We start from the raw sequence: 21122 nt of genomic DNA on the forward strand, positions 1-21122 counted from the left end.
TTAAGTGTAATATCCACATACATATGTCACATATTTTTGTTGTCAAAAAAACACACCACAAGTATGTATATATTTTTTTAATACTATATTCTTATACTCATATATGTACATACATATGCTCGTAGTTTGTTATAAATCTGATCTTATCTTAAGGTAATATTAAGCCGCCCATCATCCATACATTTGCAGGCAGGCAAGCAGACCATTCAATATGATCGTTATGTGTTGGTGTCTAAATGCATTAAATAAAAGCCCTGTTATAACAAGCAGATCGATGGATCGATCGACAGACAAGCATACTTACATACACACCAACAAACAAACAGACAGAAAGTCAACTGGACAGACAGACATTTATACTGATATGGATTTTATTTTAACAAATTCAAAAAAAAAGGTGACAATATCGGTTCTTTTCTTTACAGTTTCAATACAATTTCTTAATGTGTGTTGTTGTAAATATTATAAAGTGTATGTAATATTTGTGGCACAAGCCTCGATTTTATTTTGTATTTACATAAATATGTTTGTTTGTATGTATGTAGAAATTTCCAATTGACTGGCGCTTTTTATTGATATAGGTTTTTGGAACTTCTCTTAGTAATATTTTTTTTAGTTTCAGTGTTCTTAACAAAAAGACGTCATTCTGTCTGTGCTCGTCCCTGGATCTCTTTCTTTTTGTGTTAAAATATTTAAATATCTTTTGTTGTTAAAGTAAAAAACAGATGCGTTGCATTATTCTCTGTTATATAACCTGCTTTTTTACATGTTGTTATTGTTTTTACTGCTCTTCTTTCTTCTCTGTACATATCTTCACTAATTTCCATATTGTTCCATTTAAAATCTTATAAATAACACAAGTTAATTTCAGATTCAGTCTCTTCATACAAGTAACAATAAACATTTTTTTAAAAGTTGCTTTTGACCATTTGTTCCTTTGATCTTTTAGTTTGTGTTTTGTTTTTTTAATATAATTTAAGAATAAAATTTATAGCAACAACAAGAAATACATTATTGTTATTATCGTTTAAATATGTATAAATTTGATAAATTTGTTATGATGGCTCATTGTTGTGGAAATGTTATTTGAAATTAATTAAAAGACCCCACACATTTATCACAGATTTCGAATTGAAAACAGTTCGTTTATTTAACTTTGGTCTTTAGCTTATTGTATGTCTTAAATTGTGGTTATTTTATGATTTGGAAAATTTGTGAAGGAGACAAACAATTATAAAAGGCGACAAATGTCTGATAACCTTAATATTATTTAGACATGAGCTAAATTGATGTGAAAATTATATAAAAACGAGAAAATTACAAACTTAACAAAGATCTATTGGCATTATAGTTTTTTAAATAGTGTTATAGTATTTTAAATTTAAAAATAGAATAGCCTATAGTCTGGCTCTAGAATAGTTTATAGTCTGTGTTATAGAACATTCTATAGTCTGGAATGCAGAACAGTTTCTAGTCTGTACTAGAGAACAGTTTATAGTCTGGACTATAGAACATTCTATAGTCTGGAATGCAGAACAGTTTCTAGTCTGGACTAGAGAACAATTTATAGTCAAGACTATATAATAGTCTATAGTCAAGACTATACTCACGACTATAGAACAGTCTGTAGTCACAACTATAGAATAGTCTATAGTCAGAACTATAGAACAGTCTATAGTTAGGACTATAGAACAGTCTGTAGTCAGGACTATAGAACAGTCTATAGTCAGGACTATAGAACAGCCTATGGTCGGGACTATAGAACAGTCTATGGTCGGGACTATAGAACAGTCTATGGTCAGGACTATAGAACAGCCTATAGTCAGAACTATAGAACAGTCTATAGTCAGGACTATAGAACAGTCAATAGTCAGGACTATAGAACAGTCTATAGTCATAACTATAGAACAGTCTATAGTCAGGACTATAGAACAGTCTATAGTCAGGACTATAGAACAGTCTATAGTCAGGACTATAGAACAGTCTATAGTCAGGACTATAGAACAGTCTATAGTCAAGACTATAGAACAGTCTATAGTCAGGACTATAGAACAGTCTATAGTCAAGGCTATAGAACAGTCTATAGTCAGGACTATAGAACAGTCGATAGTCAGGACTATAGAACAGTCTATAGTCAGTAAAACTTTATGGTATTTTAGTTCTATGCAAATGATCTAAAACCCTCCATCGTAGGGTTCAAAACATAATTTTTAAAAAAATTGTTCTGTTCTTATAACGGTAAACAAATTAAACAAGTAATTGGAACATCTCTTCTTTGTTAAAAAAAAAAAAAAAACAAAATCCAATCAGCTTTAAAAAAAGTAAGAATACATCATAACAAAAAAAAATATATTATAAAAATTCAAATAATGAATATTATTGTAATGTAATGGACTTGTAAATTACACAATATTTCATTTAATAACATTCATTCATTCATTCGTACAACAAAACATAAATTCACACAGAAGAACATGGAGTAGTAGGATTCAGATAAAGAACATTATTCCATTTGCATATCATTATCCTAGACTAGTTAAAATAAATGTGTATGTGTGTATGTGTGTAGGTGAAGACAGACAGATGTTCAGAGCCTGGTAAGTAAGGCAGTATAATAAGTCGCTCATGCAATGCCCTACCATTGGTTTGGTTTTAAATTTTTCCTTTATATAGGTTACTACATTAAATTGGGAAAATATGTTCCAAATCGGAATCGGGGAAATATAATGTTAACTTACTCATCAATTTTATAAATCATTTGAATAGCTTTTCATTGATTAATTTAATTTGTTGCAAAACCCATGACATACTTATTACTTCATATAGTTCTTGTTATAAAATTGTCATCAGTAAACAAATTATTTTCCCCAGTAGACTCAGTATGTCTATATATGTATATGAAAAAAATACAAATATTATTTACATACTGATGTAAATATACATATATGCATATTTACATCCATGTGTTTGTCACCTACACATTTACAGTCATATATAGATTTATTTTCATTTAAATTCTTTTACATTTTAATTTGATCACGTTTGTATAAAAATATTATTGCAAAGATGTATAAATGTGTTTGTTTTTAATAGGATTTTTTTTGCCTTCCACATTAATAATTGAGTCAGAGGAGACGGAAAGAAGGATAATATATTTTTGTAAGTACTTATGTATGTAAAATATCTACAAGGATGTATGCAAATTTCCCTACATACATGTGCAGGATCTTTTACAACATTAAGGAAGAGGAAAAGCTATTAGAGAAAGATATGAGAGTCGTGTAAGGAATAAATAAAAGTCTACACATGTTCAGGTATATCTTGATTAAGGATATTGGAACGTATTAAGGTTATTTATACGTCTCTGAGCAACATCCAAATAATTAAGTAAAAAACGATGATTTTTAATATAAGTTGGTTTAGTTTTGAATTTAATATTTAATATGTCTTATCTATGGTCCTTTCTTAACGAGCTCCAATCGACTCGTAATTTCTTTTATTCTCACTTACGAATTAAGGATGGCAGATTTATTACTCCCCTCGGGGAATGTTACCTTGATAAACTTCCCCCATCTTCGTATAATTAGAATCGGGGGAAAGTGGTACTATCAGTACCTCTAGTCAGCAGAGATACAAGGCAAGACAGTTCAAATCGGCGGCGGCTGGCCAACGGAAATATTTTCATTTCGGCATGTCCTCTTATTGCAGATGTCCTTTTGTTGCAGAAAAAACTTCTATAGAGACAGATTTCTATTTAGCAGACTATTATAAAAAGATTTTTCAATATAATAAACGCTTAAAAGCTCACTTTTTAAAGAAAAAGTTAAATTGGGCCGACAACTTTGCCGCCGCCATTATTTTCTATAATAAGCCGCCGCCGTCTAATGAAAATGGTTGCGGCGACGCCGCCGATCATTTTACATCGGCTTGCATCTCTGCTCAAAAGAGACTTTAATTAGGTGGTGTCAAATATATTCTCCACATTTACTTGGAATCATTTGACACGCGGTCGAACTAGAGAGCAATATAATCTGGTTTCCGCCCTCAGAACAAAGTTTCGCACTTTTCTAGATTATTGAAGAGATCACGTCGGGAAGATTATGGTTTCAACCCAAACTCTTTGAAAGATAATGTTTCTTAAAAGTCTGATACACGGCGTTGAGCTAAACATTTTGTTTTTACAACCCAAGCTTTAGGTTAAGATATCTCGAAGGAGCATGGAGATATGATGGAGATTAAACTTTCATTCTTAAGTCGTAGATTGGATTTTAAACAACTCAAATATAGTCAAAAATAAGGAATTTTAGTTTTTAGAATACGGTATCTCAAAAATTTGTTATAATGGAAAAATTTTTAAGCCAGATTGAGATTTTGCGTTACTATCTTTGGTCACTAGGTTAAAAAAATTCCTGGCCTATGTTATTATAGAAGTATTGTAAAAACCCTTAATAGGACAGAAAACACCTAAAGATAACATTGTTGGAGGTAGCACTCTTAAAAAGTAAGGGTTTTTTTTTATCAAAAGGCGGTCTTTATTCATAAGTTTACTTGCATATAAACTTATAACAACAATTCATTGAAACGGAAAAGGAAATGACTATTCTAGCAATATATTCCTATTACAATTACTACAATATTTTATTATCTATAAGATGTTAGTTAGCATAAACCTGACAGCAAAGAAGTCATCATCATCACATGAATCATACAAAACCCACCCATCCATCCGGACAACAATCACAGATTTCTCTAATTCATTCAAGTGTGCATTAAATCTTCATTATAAACGAACTCCAAACCATTTCATATCATTCTCATCACAATCTAAATTCTATGCAGCACTCTCTCTCACACAAACACACACACACATCCATCCATACATACATGCATGCTATTATCTATAGAAATCCTAAAGGTGTTGAAGCGTTGAAATGTTTTCGTTCATTTCATTTTAAAATCTAGTTATTCAAAACATTTTCTTTACCCTTTCCCTCTAGCCTTCTCTCCACCACCAATCCAATAACTAGATTTTATTACTAAAGTCCAATATCCCTATTAACAGTGCGAGGGGTTTGGTTGGGTGTGTGTGAGTTTACAACTTGATTTAATTCCCTTTAGAGCTTTAAGTGTAAAATTGTAAAATGTGTTGAATGGAAATTACTCTATCAAATACCTAGTTGTGTTTGCCTTTCGGCTGTTCTGAAAGGAGGTAATGAATCCTTTTTTAAACATAACCTTTTCAAACTTTTTCTCTCGAATCTTTAGAGTGTAGAGGAAAGTGTTCCTAAGTAATCAAAAATATAGCCATTATTAAGTTTAAACTATAACTCAAGTACTGCGCTTATGAACTAGTTACTTTTCCCCCTAGAAATAATCTATTGCACTAGTTCACTACTGTCACTTCGAACTGCCGAACTTATTTTTACAGTTGCTAGATCCAGAACTGTTATAAATTTGTATGTGTTTGTGTGAATGTAGTTTACATGTCGTTGTAATAATAACTGGAAAATTATATTTTGCCTTTTGTACTTCATTCTGCCATACAATATATAAAGTGAGACTATCTATGATTTTGACTGACTGACTGACTGATGTGTGTATGAGTTATTTTGTAACTACCAGTGCGTATGAGTGATTGTGGTTATTTTTATTTTTTTTTTTTTTTTGCTGCATCCTCTATACTTAGTTTATATTCATGGATTGGGAATTTACAAAACACTACGCAATTTTTGATTGGTTTTTATTCTTTCATTCTGCTTGTCATATTTTACATGAAATGTTTTTTGTTTTTTTTTTCGTTCAGGTCTTTTGGGGGGTAAATATGTAAATAATTTATGTATGTGGGAAAATTACAAAAATTTTCCAATTTAAAATACAAACAACATAGGACACTTACATATTTTCCATTTTGTGTAATTCTGTGCAAATTATAAAAAAAAAAATAATTTTTATATCTACTTGCATGTGATTTGTGTGAATTTGTGCAGAAATCAAAATGTGTTAGAAAAGTTAGTAGAAAATGGATTTTTAACAAATATATATTTAAATTGTAAAAAATTTTTCATATTTATTGGCAAAAAAAAACAAAACACTTTGAAATTAGTATCAACATCTTTCAAATGTTTAATCATATAAATTAGTTAGGCACAGATTAGATTAGAAAACCCGTTAACAAAGCTTCAACAAGCTTTTGAATACACAGGACTTTGAAATTTCTATATGATTAGATACAATTTGGTTTAGAGTGGTTATACACCGTAAAATACAACTCCACTTGGAGACTGTGATAAATAGACAGTAAGAATAAAGAAAGACAAATGATAAGTATTAAAGCTCTAAGTGATCCGTCCTTGGCATTGGTAAATTGATTCTGTTTTGAGTATTAAAGTCTAGACAGGGCGCTGTATGGTGAATAAGTTCAGATAAAGGCCAATTTACGACTCTAGATTAAGTTTAAAGGTTCATTTAACTGTTTATTCCTTTCGATTAAATGACTCTATATTGCAGATTGCGTGGTGCTTCAAGTATTAAACCACTCGGTTTCTTTCTACTATAATTGAAAGAATGAGAATATCGAAGTAACGTTTTCTTTTCGTTTAAATATATCATTCAGAAGCTAGAGATTAGGTAAGTAAACTTGACCTAATCTCGAGTCAATAGCCTAGACCAAATATTAGTCAAAAAAGCATTCATAGGCGAGTCAATAGACTGTTGCAGTCAAAAAGTTATTTAGCAATTTTCTAAACTTAAAATTTTTCATGTCCATGGACTATATCTGGACATAAAATAGTCAATAAACTTGTTCATAGATTGGTCAATGATTAGTCCATAGTCTAGGTCAATAGTCTGGATCAAATATGTTTTATCCACATCTATCCCTTTTACAGCTTTAGATGAAAAATTTTAAAGAAGAATGAAAATATTTCCGATTTCAATACACGATATCCTAAATCCTTCAGAAACGTCCTACTAGGTCTCAAGTTGTCGACTTTTTTAAATTTTGTTGACCTGTGTAATTGAACTCTATAAAATTGAACATTATTATCTATACCATATATAACATTAATATTAACACTGCCTTACCGTGATATTTAGCTATTCAACTTTGGTTGTTGACTTCCATAACCCTAACCGTATTTAGCAGGGACAATAACCGTATAAATGAAATAAGTTGAATACAGCTAAGAAAATCTGAAGTCATATTTGGATTTAGCTCTACGAAATCCTTTAGTAACGTTCTACTTAGACGTAACATTTTGACTTTTTTTGTGTTTTTTTCGGCCTGTGTAAATGAACTCGATAAAATTAAATATTATTATCTATACCCCTTATAACATTAATATTAACACTGCCTTATCGTGGTATTTAGCTATTCAACTTTGGTTGTTGTCTATGAATAAATGTAACAAGTGGTGAAATAAAACATAGTTGAATACAGCTGAGTCATAATATAACATAATATTGTAAAAACATACAAATGTATTTGAGTTTACATAATGTCTAATCACATATGAAAAAATATGACATTTTTGAAACCACATAGAAATATTTTCACAAATTGTCACTCGCTGTCACCTCACTTTTCAAGCTGCTGAGAGAGTTACTGCGAGATTCTTATTGGACCTAGGCTGCTCAGTGTCCCTAGGTCCACTTTAATTTGACGCAGCTGTGCACAGCTTTAAATTTTCTAAAATATTGAATCTAGAAACATAAAATTAAGTATTAAGAGTCCGAATTAGGTGAGAACCGTAAAAAGTGAATTTTTGGTACTTTTTCGTTTTTCAAAATGTACTTTTTGAATATTCTATAATATTGAACCTAGGAACATGGCATTAAGTATGTAGTGTCTGAATTAGGTAAGAACCCATAAAAGGGAACTTTTGAGTACTTTTTTGTTTTTGGTACTTTTTTAAATTTTCTATAATATTGAATCTAGAAACATGAAAAGTAAGTAATGAAAACTTTTTGGTATTGACTGCTTTTTTAACACACCATGGTGAAGGGTATATAAGATTTGGCACAGCCGAATATAGAACTGTTACTTGTTCTTTTAAGTAAATAAAAATTATAAAAAATATAAAAATATTGAATAATATTTTCATTCAACAATATTGTATAAGTTCAAGATTACTAACATGTTTTATTATTAAAATAAAATTGTATATGTATGTACATGTGTGTCGTACGTAATTCAGTTTGTCATCTCTAATCTTTATCGGGTATTTATCATAATGATTTTGTCGAAAAAAGTCGAAAAGTCGTAGTCGACTTTTTTTCCAAAAAAGTCGATAACTCGACTGTGAAAAAAGTCGAAAAGTCGACTTTGTGAATAAAAGTCGAAAAGTCTGAAAGTCGAAAAAAGTCGAAGAAAGTCGAAAAAAGTCGAAAAGTCGTAAAAAGTCGAAAAAATCGGAAAAAGTCGAAAAATCGAAAATTGTAGAAACAAGTCAAAAATTTTAAAAAAGTGGAAAAATTAAAAAAATAGTCGGAAAAAAGTAGAATAAAGTTGAAAATAGTCAAAAAGTCGAAAAAATCGAGAAGTCGGAAAAAGTCGAAAATTTGAAAAAAGTCGAAAATTCGAAAAAAGTCGAAAATTCGAAAAAAGTCGAAAAGTCGAAAAGTCGACTATTTATAAAATACTTATAGTCGAAAAGTCTAAAAGTCGACTTTTAACTAAATGAAAAAAGTCGAAAAGTCGACTTTTCGTTTCAACTGTAGAACCCTACTGGAAAATAAATAAAATTACAAAATACGCAAATAAATAGAAAATTTATAACTTTATTTGTGAAAATAATGTAACAAATACTTAATTTATACGAAAATCCCTAAATTCTGTCCTCAAATATAACTGAAATTAACAATTTAGGGACAAATCGCTCACATTTGGCTACACTGTGTTTTTAAAACATTGTCTATCAATGTGGCAACATTTGAGTATAAAAAAAAACACAACTTAGTGGCAACTTGGTTGTTTTAGCCAAAAGAAGTAAAAGACCAAAAAAAGAAAAAGAAGTTTAATAAATGTGTGCCACTCTGCACAATTAGTTTCTTATTAAAGTACAAAAGGAGAATAATTATAAAAAAAAAACAATTTTAGAGAAATTTTATTGTACAAAAAAATGAAAATCGTCAGCATACAAATAACTGTGATAGTGATATTGTTAAATTTTTTAAATTTATCTAATGGTAAGTATTAAAGCAAACGAAATTATTGAAAATTATCTTGCAAATTAAACAAGTATGTGTCTTGAAGTCTTTTGTTTTTGTTACACACAAACACCAACTACATATGTATAACAACAAATTGAAAGAAAAAACTTAAAAAAAAGTGTAATTAAAAATGAAGGTGTAATGTTTTATAAGGCACAAAGTCTTTTTCTATTTCTTTATTTAATGTTTTGTAAAAAAAACTTCGCTTTTAAATTGTGTTAATTTTTATGAATCATTTAATGTTGTTGATGTTTTTTCTTGTTTCTTTAAGTTTCATGATTAGTAATTTCACTGTTCATTTAAACTGTAAAGTAAATATGTAATTAACCACAAGAATTTTAATATCAAACTTGTTTGTGTGTGTGTGGAAAATCTAAGGTGTGCTTGTTGAGATTTTAACTAAAATGTCACCTTTTTGAATAATTTTTTTTTTAATTTTTTGCGAGGTATAAATGTCAGGGTTTAAGCAAATATTTTTGTGCTAAACAAAACAAGCATTACTTGTTTATTTTGTTGTTGTTTTTTCTTTAATTTTAAATGTTTATTATTATAATTAGCATTTTGTTGTTGTTGTTTTTTTTTCAATCTTATACAGCTTTGTTGAGAAGATGTTATTCTTGTCGTTCACGTGGTGAATTGGGCAGTTGTAAAGATCCTTTTAATTTCAATGCCACCGATGTTGAAAGTGAACCAGGTCTGACGGCCATACCCTGTGCTTCCGGCTGGTGTGGCAAAGTTATTGAGGGTGGTGGTACCTATGCCACAGATGGTAAGTAGTTTTTAATACTTTTTAATACGTCTTCTGCAATCCAATTTAGAAGATTGTGTCATACAAAGAATACATTAGACACTTATATAATAGGTACAACTGGAGAAGCTTTGTACGAAGACCAAAATTTTGAAGTATTTTAAGTTATGTTCGAAAATTTTTGAAAACTTTCAATTAAGTAATCTCCGGATTATGTGAATTTTTAAAAAATCGAAAATTTGAATTTAATTTACAAATTTTTTTTGGATTTCGAAGTTATAAGGGAAAATTCGAAATCCAGAATTTTGAAATTATGTTTCAAAAGTTTAAGATATTTTCGAAAGTTCGAAGATATACTTAAAAATTTTATGTAAATCAAAAAAAAAATTAAATTTCGAAGTTATGTTCGAAAAATGTTTAATGTTATTTAAAACGATATAGAAGGTTTTTTTTTAAATTCAAAATTTTAAAATTATGTTTGAAAAGTTTAACATATTTTCAAAATTTTAAAGTTTATTCGAAAAATGTTTAAAATTATTTAAAAAATATATACATTATAGGGATTTCTAAACAAAATTCGAACTTATGTTCAAAAATTTTAAACATTTCAATGTTATGAACGAAAATTCAAAATCCAAAGTTTCGAAATTATGTTCGAAAAATTTAATGTTGTTTAAAGCGAAAATTCACACCATTTTTTTGAATATCTAAAATTTTGAAATTATATTAGAAAAGTTTAAATTATTTTAAAAAGTTCAAAGTTATATTCGAAAAGTGTATAACTTTACATATTTAAAAAATCTGCAGATTATAGGGAGTTCTAAACAATTGTCAAAGATCTCACCCAATGTTTTTACCAGTATAACGATAAATTGACGAGATATCGTTTGATTAAAAAACTCCATTTCTTATATTATTCACTTCCAAACTTATAATAATTTAAAGATGTTCATGAATTTTAAATCTCTAAACAATAAAGTTTTAAAATTTATCTTTTCTCTATTTCATATTGTCAAAGATCTCAGCGAATGTTTTTACTAGTATAATGATCAGTTCATATCGTTTGATTTAAAAACATCTTTTTTTTTCCTTTTCTAAAGATCACTCTAGAACTCTGCTTAATATCCGTCATCATGTCATGATTTATTCTTTGATTAAAGGTAGAGAATGTAAGGACGCTTCTGACGTTAAGCTAAATTAATATAAATCGCTCAGTTTCAGTTTTTATTAATTAAATTTATTTTTCCTTTTGTCGAGATCACTTTAGGGTTTATCCTAAAGTGATTTGTTTGTTTGATTTGTTTTTGTTTAACATTTAAACTCAACTAGTCTTGTCTTTTAATGGAGAATTTGAATAATCAAGGTTTAAACTTTAAGCGTTTAGTCTAAATCGATCTTGTGATCTTTTTCCTGTTTTCTATTGATAAAGATCACATAAATTAACCGACTAATTAAGATTCACTAAAAAGTAAAAGTAATTAAGTCAGTACTTTGACTTTAATTGAAAAGTTTCTATAATGGCTCACGTAATGTCACCATTAATTGATCTTGATCCTTTATTGGCAAAAACAACCATCAACAAAAGCATACTAAATGTGGGATCTGCAAATTTAGATACTTCATTATTTTCATTTTAAATCCTTTAAGATTCTGATGTTAATAATTTGGCATCAGCTGTTTACACTTGGGCGCTTAAACTAGCAAACAAAATTAGCTGATTGGGTATTTAAAAACAACTTGAATCTATATTGAATTTTAAATCTGCGAATTACTGAATACATAAGCGAGTAAAATTTAAGATAGTTTCGCTTTGTAGGATGTTTTCTTTCGATATCAAAGTGCTTTTTCATTTCGAAAGCTTTCAGATCAAAACACTAACTACTAAACTACTGGAGACACACGAAACTAGATATAAATCTGGTCTCCTTTTAACTTTTTAATGACATTTTTGAATTTCCCTCTTTTTTCTAGATTACGATCAAGCCATACAACGTATGTGTGTACAACGTGGCCCTGATGACAATCAAGATCGTTGTGCCAATACCGTTTACAATTATAAAAAAGTCTACATGTGCTTCTGTCAAGGTGACCTGTGCAATGGCAGTGAAACAATAAATCAATTACAATTTAAGAAAATCATAACAATTGGTGCAATATTAACAATTTTACATAGATTTTTGTAAATACAACTATTTTTGGAAATAAAATGTTAAAAATAATTATGACCCTGACAAAACTTATTTGTCCAATTCACAATCGATGTTGTACGATTGTATCGTAGTATGTCGTATTTTTTTTTAATTATTGTTTTGTTTTTGTTTCAAAAAAATTTTATTTGAAAAAATTTTATGACATACAATGCTACAACGATACGACATTGATTGTGAATTGGACAAATATTATTTATTGTCTGTCTTAAAGCATAAATTTAGTTTACTTTAAGAAAATGTTTTTAAAATATTTTAAATAAATTATATAAACAACATTTTTTGTAATTTTATTAAAATTAGATTTAAATGTTTTATTAAAAAGAAAAAAAAAACTTTTTGAAATTTTATTAAAAAACAAAAAAAGAAAGTTAATAAGATAACTTATAATGTAAAAAAAAAGAATAAAGATTAGTTGATAAACATGATGTGGGTAATAGATAAATTAATATTATTTTTCTTTAGCATTTAAAGGATTAATTCTTTTATAAATTTATAAAAGAACTTAAGGGTTTAACTAAAACTAAGAGAAAGAAAAAAACAATATGATATAAAGATTTCAAAACTTAATTAACAATCAAATGAAATCAACACAATAAAATGTTTTACATTTGAATGTGTTGTTTCTAGAAAACAAGCGAAAAGTTTAAACATAAAATTTACTTTAAAATTATAACTCAAATTACTCTTTCTCTCCTACGTTATCTAGAAACAACACATTAGATTTACATATTTTTTTTTGTAAATTTTATAATTGATACAACAAAACTGTTAAATTCTGAGCAAACTTAAAAACTATAAAATAATAGAATTATTGAAAAAAAAACTTAAAATAAAATTATTATTGTTTTTATAAACCACACTTTTTTTCGCAAATATAAACGCATTAACAATTAATATGACATCATTCTTCTTTTACATAATTTCATCAACATCATAGATAATATTTTCAATGGCAGATGATGATGGAGAGGTAGTAGATGTTGTTTCAGTTTTAATAGAATTGACAATTTTAAAAATATTATTCATTTGTATTTTATAGGATTTGCCACTGCGTTGTAAAATTTCATTACGATCTTTCTCTTTAGCCAATTGTAATTCCAAATCTTGGGCACAACTTTGTAATCTACGATATATTAAAAGTTCTATAGAGTGAGAGAGAGAGAAAGAAAACATTATATTACAAATTTCTTTTTTCAATTAAAAATCACAAACCTTCTTTAATGGCCTTATCATGTTTACGTTTACAATCTGGACATTTTTTCAAATCATTTAAATTTTCCTTAGGATCTTCTACAATCATAACATCATCATCTTCACGATGACATTGTGGATGATAATATAATTTACATTCTTCACATTGTTCTAGATTTGAACCGGGCTTTAAGCATTCATTACATGAACGTTTTTCATCGGGTGAACTAGATGTCGAACGTGAGGGTGGTGCTGAATTTGTTTCGGATACATTATCGGCACTACGTCTTTTAGTACGTTTTGCTGGCAGGGCTTTTTTAACCTGAGGTGATAGAAGAAAGTTTTTACGTTTCTTTTTGTTATCTGGTTCAGTTTGTGTGGTGGCAGGAAGATGCTGTTGTCAAAGAAAGATAAATTATTAATTATCACTTACAAAAATTATGTCAAATTTCAAAAAGTTTTTCTTTATTTTCCACAACTCACCTCAAGTCTGCCATAATGATAACTATTATTCTGTACACAACGTCTGCGACGTTTTGAACGTCTCTGCTGCAATTGAGCATGGATTTCGGGTGTAAATAAATCGAATATTCTCAAAAACATTTCTTGTCCATATTCTTCAGCCTTAGTACGAGTCTCTTCAAATTCATCGGGCCAATAGTTATGTGGAGGAGTATGTCCACGTTCTGGGGTACCTTCCTCAGATGAAGAACTTCTTTCGGGTGATTTTTGGGCACCAGATGAAGCAGTATTAACAGCAGCTGCAGCAGCAGCAACAGCAGCACGTGTAGCTCTAGTTCTACCAACATTAGACTTTTTAACAACTTCCGCAGCAGCTATTACTGCTACTGGAGCTGGTTGTGGTGGTGGTGGTGGGGGAGGTGCTGGTATAGTGGCAGCAATAGGTCCTCTTACTTGAGCTTGAGCACGCTTTAATGCTTGTCTCAAATTCATACGACTCATTTTAACATTTGTGGATACTGGCAACTCAATGGACTTCTCTTTTTCCTCTTTTTTCTGTTGATAAAGATCACCCAATGTTTTGACCGGCTTAATAATATTAGGCTTAACATCCACTGCCATCAATTCCTGAGCCATTCTTTGATTAATCAATTTCTCCTCCTTTTTCCGTTTATAAAGATCACCCAAAGTTTTTACGGGTTTATTAAGATTTGGCTTAACATCCAAAGTCATTAAATCATTAGTCATTCTTTGATTAAAAGGTTTAAGCAATGACGGCTGAGCAGCCATATTGGCCTGCAAATTTTTCAATAAACTTTCACCCGTTAAGCCTCCTACTCCCCCACCTACATTAATCAAGTGCTCTCTCCTATTACCAAAACGGTTTTGACCATAAGCTTTATTAAATTTCTGCTCCACCATCTTAGACTCATCATCATCATCTAACTCTATAATTTCCATATTATCATAGACCACTTCAGTTTTTGTATCCTTTTGAACTTCAAAATATTTCTCTATCAATTTCTCCTCAGTATTGCGTATGATCACAGTTGTCGGTATTATTTCCAAAGTCGGATCATTAATTAAGGGTACAAGTTCTTTGGAGACAAAGGCATTAGTGGTATTGGAATCTGTGGGTATATCATTTTTCTTTAACATTTTCATAAACTCATCTATAATACGTCTAAGACGTAAGAAGAGAAAATTCTGTTCGGCATTTATTTCATAAATTTCCCCTTCCAACTCATCCAGTATACGTTTCTTTTGTTGGGGATCCTGCAGGAGAAGAAAAAGAAAGTTAAAATTAGAAAACTGCTTTAAAATAAAGATTATAGTATTAAATCTCAAGTTAAGTGTCGAAATTTTCTGTTTTCAATAGAAAATTGTTCTAAATTTTCTGTTTTCAATAGAAAATTGTTCGAAATTTTATGTTTTCAATAGAAAATTTTCGAAATTTTCTGTTTTCAATAGAAAATTGTTCAAAATTTTCTGTTTTCAATAGATATTTTTGAAATTTTCTGTTTTTAATAGATAATTTTGGAAATTTTCTGTTTTCAATAGAAAATTTTCAAAATTTTATGTTTTCAATAGAAAATTTTCGAAATTTTATGTTTTTAATAGAAAATTTTCGAAATTTTATGTTTTCAATAGAAATTTTTCGATATTTTATGTTTTCAATAGAAAATTTTTCGATATTTTCTGTTGTTAATAGAAAATTTTTCGATATTTTCTGTTGTTAATAGAACAAAATTTTTCGAAATCTTCTGTTTTCAATAGAAAATTTTCTGTTTTCTATAGAAAAATTTCGAAATTTTCTGTTTTCTATAGAATTTTTTTTTTTAATTTTCTGTTTTTAATAGAAAATTGTTCTAAATTTTCTGTTTTTAATAGAAAATTGTTCTAAGTTTTCTGTTTTCAATAGAAAATTTTCGAAATTTTATGTTTTCAATAGAAAATTTTCGAAATTTTATGTTTTCAATAGAAAATTTTCGAAATTTTATGTTTTCAATAGAAAATTTTCGAAATTTTATGTTTTCAATAGAAAATTTTCCAAATTTTATGTTTTCAATAGAAAACTTTCGAAATTTTATGTTTTCAATAGAAAATTTTTCGAAATTTTATGTTTTCAATAGAAAATTTTTCGAAATTTTATGTTTTCAATAGAAAATTTTTCGAAATTTTATGTTTTCAATAGAAAATTTTTCGAAATTTTATGTTTTCAATAGAAAATTTTTCGAAATTTTATGTTTTCAATAGAAATTTTTCGAAATTTTATGTTTTTAATAGAAAATTTTCGAAATTTTATGTTTTCAATAGAAAATTTTCGAAATTTTATGTTTTCAATAGAAAATTTTCGAAATTTTATGTTTTCAATAGAAAATTTTCGAAATTTTATGTTTTCAATAGAAAATTTTCTGTTTTCTATAGAAAAATTTCGAAATTTTCTGTTTTCTATAGAATTTTTTTTAAATTTTCTGTTTTTAATAGAAAATTGTTCTAAATTTTCTGTTTTCAATAGAAAATTGTTCGAAGTTTTCTGTTTTCAATAAAAAATTGTTCAAAGTTTTCTGTTTTCAATAAAAAATTGTTCAAAGTTTTCTGTTTTCAATAGAAAATTTTTGCGAAATTTTCTGTCAAAAAAAAAATGTTCGAAATTGTATAGATTGTATAGAAAATGTTTGAAAAGGTCTACATTTTAAAGAAAATTTTGTAAAATTTCACTTTTTTTAATTTTCTTAAAGAATTCTCTTTTTTATAGAAAATACTTTTCTATGCCATTTAAATTATATTTTACTACTACTACTATTTCTAGTCCCAACAGGTATATGTAATTTTCGGAATTCCCTTAACCTTTTCCCAACTCCCCTCAACAACTCTTAAACTAAGATTAAAAGTTTTTTTAGTAACGCGAGTTCTAAGAAACATTTGGATTTGTTGATTTCTTTAATCTCAATTGAAAGTATAATTAGAATTTTTCAAATACCAAAACTAAATCTATTGGGTTTCTAATTACCTGCATGTGTGCAGTAGAGAAAAAACTATAAACAACAACAAAAATCTTTAACATATTTTGTATACACAAATTGTCACATCTGTCCATGTAGATGAGAGACAAATAAATAAATAAACAACAACAAAAATAAATCTATTAAAGTGAAAAATACAGCACTGAGTATAGGAATGAGAAAAATATTGCTTTTATAAAGTAAATAAATAAATTTACGTTAGAAAACTATAAGTATGTATAAGGTATATAATATAAATTATATACATACTATATACAAATGTTTGTTTATGTTTAAAAGATAACAATTATAAACTTTTAATAATATAAAAGACGTTTATTAAATTATATATAATTATTTTTAAAATTTAGGCATAATTAAACTTTTTTTAAAAAAAAGGAACAAACAATTACAATGTATTTCCTTTAAAATTAATTAAACACTTTCTTTGTACAAATAGTATGACAAAAACATTAAAAAATATACGATATATAAAACACAAAACTACCTTCATAAACAATGACTAAAAAATACTACTGAAATATAAAAATAAATTAAATAAAATGACTACAAAATATAACGACCTTAAACAATAAACAAAGCAACAATAACAAAATAAAACAATCCACCAACGAACCAATCAACCGACCGACCGACCACCATATATTTACTATATAATACTACATTTAAGAAGAAAATGGCGTTAAAATACATACATAATTGTAGCTTAAGTCAAACGTAAAGAAATGCAATTGACAAGTTTAATTGAAATAAAACCTTATGGATTTTTCAAGTCCATTAACAGTTTTAGATCTTATTGATTTTTTTTTAGCTAAAATTGTATTGATTTTATAAATTTATTTGGTTTTGTATCAAACGGCCATATTGTTAAAACACATAACCTCAAATTATGGCGTTTATGCAAAATCTACTTACAGACACATATTTGTGCATACATACTAATAACACTTCAACGAGTGTTTATGTAGATTAACCCAGTGAATTGTTTTGTAGGTAATATAAACTAATTGCAATTTAATTCTAGTAAAATGTGGGATTATCTACTAAGTTTGAGAATTTCCTAAAGAAATTTACCAAGAATTCTAATATTTTTTTTTTACAAAAATTTCTAAAAATTTTCTTTTTAAACAAAAATTTTGAATTTTTAATTTTTTAGGAAATGTTTTAAAATTTCTTTTTAAGAAAATTTTGAAAACTCATTTAAGAAAATTAAAAAAAGCACTTTTAGAAAATTTAAATAAAATCTCTTTTTTACAAAAATGTTTTCTGTTTTAGTAAATTTGTTTCGAAAGTTCTCTTTTTCAATAAATATTTTTTTGAAATTTCTTCTTTTCAATATAAAATGTTTGGAAAGAAAACTCTTTTTTAATAGAAAATTTTTAAAATTTCTTTTTAAATTTTCACTTTCAATAGAAATTTTATGTTACAATACTTTTCTTCTGTTCTAGTAAAATTTCTCGTAAATTCTAATAATTTTTAATTTTTTTTTTTTTTTTTTTTTTTGAAAAATTTAATTTTATATACAGAAATTTTGAAAAACTCTCTTCTTTTTAGAAACTTTTTAAAGATTTCTATTTTATTTTAAGGAAATTTAAAAAAAAAAAACATTAATTAAAAAAAAAAAAACTAAAATGTTAGAATTATTTAAAAAGTTTCTCTTTTTAATAGAAATATTTTGTAGAAAAGCTCATAAAATTCGAAATTTCTTCTTTTTAATATAAAATGTTCAAATCTTTTCCTTTTTAATAGAAAATGTTTTATATTTATTTTTTAATAAAAAAAACATTTTCTGTTTCAATAGAAATGTTTGAAATTTTCTGTTACAATAGAAAATTTTGAAAATTTTCTCGGCTTCAAGAGAAATTCTTTAATTTTTTCTGTTTCAATTGAGAATTTTTGAAATTTTCCTCTGTTTCCATGGAAAATTTTTGAAAATTCTATTTTTTAAAAAGAACATTTTTGAAATTTCTTTAAAATTTTCAATAAAAGCATTTTGTGTTTCTACATAAAATTTCTTTTTCAATTAAAATTTTTTCAAATATTCTGTTACAATACTTTTTGAAATTTACTGTATTTCAATAGAAACTTTTCTCTTGTTTAATACAACAATTTTTAAATCTTTTGTTTCAATTTTACAAAAGAAAAATTTTGAAATCTTCTGTTAAAATAGACAATTTTTGAAATTTTCTCGGTTTTAAGAGAACATTTTTTTAAGTTTAAAATTTTTGAAATTCTCTCTATTTCAATAAAAATTTTTGGAAATTTTTTATTTTTGTATATATTTTTCTGTTTCAAAAGAAAATTTTTGAAAATTTCGGATTTAATGGAGAATTTTTGAAATTTTCTCGGCTTTTAAATTTCTTTGTTTCAATAGAGAATTTTTGAAATTCTCTCTGTTTCAATAGAACATTTTGGAAATTGTCTCTGTTTTAATATAAAACTAATAAAATTTTTTTCTGTTTCAATAGAAAATTTTTGAAATTATTTTCTGTTTCAAGAGAGAAGTTTCAAAACTCTCTGTTTCAATAGAACATTTTTGAAATTTTCTACTTCAGTAGATTTTTTTTTCAAATTTTCTTTTTCAATAGAAAATTTTTGAAATGACTAATTTTTATAGAAAATTTTCAAAACTAACAGAAAAATTATAAAAAGTTTGAAAAATTTTAAAAATTCACTTTTATTTTAAAGAGATAACTGTTTTAGATAACTGTTACGAATAAATTCCTCATTTGAAAGATAAGTCCAACGAAAACCATTCGAATATGTTTTCTATTCTATATTTATGAAATCAGTAATCCGTTTTTAAGAAATTTTCAAACATCTAATCTTTTTAAAAACATTTTTCAAGCATAAAATCTATTTTCAAAGAAAATTTTCTTTTTATAGCAAATTTTTATATTTTCTTTCTTAATAGAAATCAATATTTCGCTGGGTTATTTCAATAATATAAACTAAGGCAGAGATGTAGAAAAATCATTTGTTTTGTTTAAGTATATAGTACTACTCTGTGTTTGTACTAATATTGTTTGGTTTATTTTAGAAAATATTGATAAAATAAATGTTGATTCTTATGTTTATATCAAAGAAAAAAAACTTTTATATTAATAGATTTTTTTATTCTTTTTCTGTATAATTAAATGTTATGCATTCATCTCCTTAATAGCACATTTTATTTATACTTTAAAAAATAAAGCAGATTATGAAGACAATTATGTGACTCACTGGATATATTAATTATTAATTTAAAGTCTAATTAATAATGATTCGTTTAAGTATTACTTGCTAATAATATACATACGTATATAGAAAAAACTTTGAATGGTGAAAGTTTGTTAAGACATAACTAAAATATAATTCTTTCGATAAAGAAATATTCATTTTTTCCATTTTCTGTTGAAATTATTTATTTTGCAGAATACTTATATAAAAAATTGTCTTCGTTTTGAAAAAAATAGTTTCATATCTATTTTTGCAAACCATTTTTAATTCCGAGAACGTATTAGATTTGATAATACGTTATTATACGTGTAAAATACATGTTTATATACAGTAACTTATGACGAAATAACTATATGTATAACAAAGTTGTATGTACTTTTTATATCTTTAAAATTAGGTATTTTCCCTTAATTCATTTCAAAAAGAATTTTAATATCTCGGTTAAACTTATATTATTTTAATGAACGTGTTTATACAATTCCAGCAAATAGTATAAAGAAATTAACTGTGCTAAATTTTATTATTGAACATTTTTCATACTGACAATAATTTTAAAGACTTCAATTTGTTTCGTTATACCACAGATTCAAATTTAAGAGATACATTATACATAATTGTAAATATTTAAAGCACTTGTTGTGCCAAAAATTTTACGTTTTTTTATTAATCTATCAATTGATCCATAATGTTTTTTTTGTATACGTCATCATAATTTTTCTTATCATACACAATTTTTGAATTCTTTTAATGTTTGTTTTACTTGCCATATTGATTTTATAAGAACAAACCAACAATCATAAAGTATATATTAACTGGGGTCTGCATGTTAGTGAAATTTTCGAAACAATTAGGTAATATAATTCTCTGAGATCACTTTGGGTGGGAGGAACTACTTGTGTGATTCAGGTGAATGGATTGAATGAATCAGAACTGAACTAGACCTGAACTGGGACTGAACTAAAACTGAACTAGAACTGAACTAGAACTGAACTAGAACTGAACTAGAACTGAACTAGAACTGAACTAGAACTGAACTAGAACTGAACTAGAACTGAA

The 21122-nt window shown here is 26.9% G+C and overlaps 2 protein-coding genes across 2 annotated transcripts; one reads left to right on the top strand and one right to left on the bottom strand.

The window, feature by feature from the left end:
- The first annotated feature begins 8978 nt into the window (after positions 1-8978).
- On the top strand, positions 8979-12207 carry LOC111679442. Its single transcript, XM_023441021.2, has 3 exons — positions 8979-9186; positions 9806-9979; positions 11930-12207. The coding sequence occupies exons 1-3, from the start codon at positions 9120-9122 to the stop codon at positions 12139-12141; spliced, it is 453 nt and encodes a 150-aa protein (XP_023296789.1). The 5' UTR covers positions 8979-9119; the 3' UTR covers positions 12142-12207.
- Positions 12208-12499: 292 nt separating this feature from the next.
- LOC111679435 lies at positions 12500-17363 on the bottom strand. The gene is made up of 4 exons (XM_046946830.1): positions 17335-17363; positions 13843-15096; positions 13381-13753; positions 12500-13310 (listed from the first exon to the last, which is right to left on the bottom strand). The coding sequence occupies exons 1-4, from the start codon at positions 17338-17340 to the stop codon at positions 13081-13083; spliced, it is 1863 nt and encodes a 620-aa protein (XP_046802786.1). The 5' UTR covers positions 17341-17363; the 3' UTR covers positions 12500-13080.
- Between the last annotated feature and the right edge of the window lie 3759 nt (positions 17364-21122).

This window comes from Lucilia cuprina, chromosome 3 (assembly GCF_022045245.1).
Source record: "Lucilia cuprina isolate Lc7/37 chromosome 3, ASM2204524v1, whole genome shotgun sequence".
NCBI lineage: Eukaryota > Metazoa > Arthropoda > Insecta > Diptera > Calliphoridae > Lucilia > Lucilia cuprina.